A 4,409-nucleotide genomic window follows, 5' to 3' on the forward strand; every position below is an offset into this window, starting at 1 on the left:
TATCAGTTTATAGATATTTGGTATAGCTGAGTGATACCCGTTACACATTTAGTTTACTGCGTGTATTGTGCAGTTATACCTCTCATACACATCCTTGCTTCATACTGTGTGTATCCCACTTAGCAATTACTCTATTCACCATCCAGGGACACACTTGTCTATTGATGGTAACTAATTGGTATGGTAATGTTAAATGTGGAGTGTGCTGGGGCAGGAGGCACAGGAGATAATGAGAAATATAGGTGGGCTGGAGGATTGTTGTTAGTGGGCAGGTCATGATAGGTGTGGGTGTGGATTCACCAGATTCCAAGTGTACTGTGTTAGTGTTAGTGGGTTGGAGTGTTGGAAAATGGGGCAGGTCTGAGTGATGTCACGTGGGAGGGGGGGTCTGTAGGATAAGGTGAGAGTGACTCTCTAGTGCACTCAGATTATACTTTACACCAGAGCTAAGCAGACTACTGCCACAATGAGGAACACATATCTAACTAGAGAAGATAAAAAGGTAAATTCTGATCCGGGATCCTTAAGAAATCCCCTATCCATGACCCATTTCCTCATTCTACTTATTGATGTTTTATTCCTGTTTCTCAGACTTTTTATTTCCTACAAAAGTTTTTCTATACAACTTTCTACTCTCACTCACCTTCTCTTCAAAGAGTCTCTTTCAACCCTCTGTTTCATGTACTTAACGCTCTGTCTTTATTCACTTCCATGTCTCAACTCAGATTGTCCACCTCTATCATTTGTTTCGGTGTTTTTCTTCTAAAATCTCACCCTTCATGTACACCCTTTTGCCAGCTCATGAAGCCAGTGATAGAGAAGAGAAGACGGGACAGGATAAACCAGAGCCTGGACCATCTGAGGACACTTCTCCTGGAAGCCACACATGATGAGGTTGGAATATACCTTCATACATTATAACTTGCCGTATGACATTTCACCATTACTTGTATACCTAGTTGTTCTGGTGGTGAAGACACATCCTAAGAGTCTTCTAGAATTTACGTTGTAGGGCTGATGTTGTGGTGGGGTGCTTTATGGATAATTAATGTGTGATGTTCAGTTAGATGTTGATCTCACCATTGAAAGTGTTGACAAGTAGAGAGTGTAGATTTACTGGTGTGTGAGACTTCAAAGCTCTTGCCCAGAGGGCTCCACACAGGGGGGGGGGGGTGAGACAGCACAATAGCAAATAGATAACAGCCAAAGGAAGTCTTGTTTCCTGGTGAGATTAGCAAGTCCATGTATTGTGATACTAAGACTGTGGCTTACCATGAATACATTAATGCAGACAGTGGCCAGGAGGTGCTAAATTTTACAGGTCTATGAGATGTAGGATAGAGGGATCTTCCCATAAAAGTATTGACATACTATTATATGCCATTTAGTACATTCCGAATGGTGATAGACGCTTAGATATGTTGACCATATATTTATAGACTTTAATGTCGGGAGTTGAATAATATTTTTTGGTGCTGGTCCATAAAAATGTTTTAGGTCATGTTTCATGACCTAAAATAAATATATATATATATATATATATATATATGTGTGTATATAAATATATATATATATATGTATGTGTATATATATATATATGTATATGTATGTACATGTATGTATATGTATGTACATGTATATGTATGTGTGTGTATATGTGTATGTATATATATATATATATATATTATATAATTGTGTGGATGTCTGTGTCGCAAGATTTTGTATCCACCTTACACTTAAAAGAATATAGTCACACATCACATGTTTTGCTAAGGATATTATTTACAAACAGACAAAATGGGGCAGATTTTTATTTGTTAACATTCATCTAATTTTATGTAAAATAGATATCTTTCAGATTATGTAATAATAAAATATAATAATATTAATAATATTTGGGGTAATGCACTCCCTACTGCAAATGCTAAAGTTATTAGATATGCATAAAAACTTACAGTAGGAAATGCTTGATGATGATTATTTTATATTTTTATATTTTATGATTATTATTGTATTTTATGACTTTTTTATGATTTTTATTGTATATTTATATTTTTAGGATTATTGTTATTTTTTATATTGTTTTACATGGTGCCATTTATTAATGTTAATGTATAATGTATCATTTATTTACTTTATAAATGAGAAGCAATACCTTTTTTTCTTTTCTATTTTTGTTCACGTCTATTTATGCTTATTTAAGTCAGGTCCTTTTAAAATCCTATTTTAGGTAAGGGTTGTATACTTTCTATTTTCCACTTGTGTTCGCTGTGAAGCATTAATATTTTTTTTTATTAACGTCATGAACTTATTTGTTCTCCGTAGTCATTGAAAAATCCCAAAACCGAAAAGGCTGATATACTGAAAAAGACAGTACAGTTTTTGAAACTGTGTCATAATCCAGGTGAGAGATACCCAACCTTATTTAGATTCTTATAAAACCATAGATCTATCATCAATAATCGCTTGGTGGCTATGTAAAGCTGTATGTATATATTGCTTAAAAAATAAAGTTCCGTTTAGCATCATTTATATCGTCAATAGATCATGAGAACTTTATTTTAAATTAATCATGAGGCTTATTATATAAGTCATAGGGGGAGATTCAATTTGGCGCAAGGAGCCACTGAACATTGCCTTGATGTTTAGATGGACCTATTGCCAGTCATTGCAGTAAGGATTTCCACTTAGCTTGCGAGAAAAAATGAGTGTAGATTTCTACCATAACATCAGCACAATGTGTCTCTTTGGACCTTCCAGCGCCAAATTGTTTTTCCCCCATAAAATAGGGCATTTTTTTTCAGTTTATTACAAATACATTTACAATTTATCAATGAAATTGGAAGGCTAATCTACCTAGGAAGAAAGGGAATGAAGAACTCAAAGTTAAGGGATCTGATATTTACAAACATTTTCGGCTTTCTTTCATGTAGGCTCGGAAGACGGCAAAACCACCATCAAAGCGTCTGGGTTTAAAGGTGGGTTTCAGGAAGGAATGAGCCAGGCCACCAGCTTCTTAAGCTCCACGGGCAATATTTGTGGGAAGAAGAGAGACTATGTTGTGGAAAAACTATGTCAACACATGGAGGCGAGAAGTCCCAAGAAGTGGAAGGAATCTTTGGCAGATGACTCCTTCAGAGTTGACCAGAGACAACTCATACAAAGCCCACCTCAAATCTCCAGGCTCCCAGAAGACACTTTAAAAACCTCCTCTGAAAGCCACTCGTGCCAGTCATTTCTTCACTATCCCTCACCCCCCAGCGCAACTGAAACACCCTATTTTGAACAGGTCCAACAGTCTTCAACGCACAAAGTCCAACCCAACAGTTACAGGAAGTCTGTCCAAAGGACTCTTTTTCCACCTTCCGCTTCTATCTCCTCCCTAGCCCCGAGCGTTGTATGGAGGCCGTGGCCATAGATATTTTTATTTAATAACTTTTCTTGTAAATAGGCATTGTAAATTTAAATTATTTTTATCTTTGCTACTATTCAAGTGCTACCTATCTGTCATTTTCGACTGTAAATTAAAGAAATATAATTGATGCTCTTTGGTTTGTCAAGTTAATATTGAGGAAATGTTGGATGTAAAGATAAACTATGTTCAAGATTCATTTTATATGTTACATGAAATAAATTTTAATCTAATTTTTGCAGGTAGTTTAATTAGGGAGAAGCAGTTTTGTAATGTATCTATTTTTGAGCTATGAAGATCTTCTTCCGTAATATTTTGTTCAATCTGTTTATCGGAAACAGCAGGGGGTAAATGTATCATACTCCGGTTTCTTCAAGTCGCCGGAAATCGGCGTGTTGACAGCTAAAATTTAAAGCGGCGCTGCCTTATAAAGGGGAACTTCCCTTTACAAGGCAGCGCTGCTTTAAATTTTAGCTGTCAACACGCCGATTCCCGGCGACTTGAAGAAACCGTAGTATGATACATTTACCCCCAGGTGTCAAGTTGTGTACACACTGATGCAATTATCGTGCACACGATAAACGACTGTATGGTCAGATATTGCAAGAGTTTGTACACTCCAGTGACCATGGTTTATCGTACCAACACATCGCTTCTGTTTATTTGGTTTTATTAACTTCCTAAAGATCACAATTAACAATGGAACAGTGTCAGGCAAATGTGATAGTGTGTACACACTCACTACCAGCAGTGTAGGCAGATCTCTATAGAGTGTACAGAGTCACAATCTTTTCAGCAGATGGTTATGAAGAGATGAAGAGCACAGATCTGACGGTAAATCGTGTAGGTGTGTTCACATGAATCTGCATGATCATCGGGACTTTCAGTCATTGGTAAAATCTTTATAGAAATCGCATCTGCAGTCATTATTTGTAGTGTGTACCCAGCTTGACATACAGTCTATTTTGAATATATCATCTATCCTATGTACAATAGT

At 36.4% G+C, this 4,409-nt stretch overlaps 1 protein-coding gene across 2 annotated transcripts; it reads left to right on the top strand.

The window, feature by feature from the left end:
- The first annotated feature begins 378 nt into the window (after nucleotides 1–378).
- LOC142149713 (transcription factor HES-4-like) lies at nucleotides 379–3,495 on the top strand. 2 transcript variants are annotated; one of them, XM_075205019.1, is made up of 4 exons: nucleotides 379–502; nucleotides 799–894; nucleotides 2,326–2,404; nucleotides 2,934–3,495. In XM_075205019.1, exons 1-4 carry the CDS (start codon nucleotides 467–469, stop codon nucleotides 3,416–3,418), a joined length of 696 nt encoding a protein of 231 aa, XP_075061120.1. In that variant the 5' UTR covers nucleotides 379–466; the 3' UTR covers nucleotides 3,419–3,495. The 2 variants fall into 2 exon arrangements, with proteins under 2 accessions (XP_075061120.1, XP_075061119.1); XM_075205018.1 differs by lacking the exon at nucleotides 379–502 and having other exon boundaries at nucleotides 538–894.
- Nucleotides 3,496–4,409: the final 914 nt, after the last annotated feature.

The sequence above is a fragment of the Mixophyes fleayi genome, chromosome 4, assembly GCF_038048845.1.
Source record: "Mixophyes fleayi isolate aMixFle1 chromosome 4, aMixFle1.hap1, whole genome shotgun sequence".
In the NCBI taxonomy this organism is placed as follows: Eukaryota; Metazoa; Chordata; class Amphibia; order Anura; family Limnodynastidae; genus Mixophyes; species Mixophyes fleayi.

What these genes read in the sequence shown, in the direction of transcription:
- LOC142149713 (XM_075205018.1), top strand. Translation starts at nt 712, where the DNA reads ATGTCTCAACTCAGATTGTCCACCTCTATCATTTGTTTCGGTGTTTTT. An exon ending in TGGAAGCCACACATGATGAG is followed by an intron (nt 895 to 2,325) that starts GTTGGAATATAC and finishes TGTTCTCCGTAG; the next exon opens with TCATTGAAAAATCCCAAAAC. An exon ending in GAAACTGTGTCATAATCCAG is followed by an intron (nt 2,405 to 2,933) that starts GTGAGAGATACC and finishes TCTTTCATGTAG; the next exon opens with GCTCGGAAGACGGCAAAACC.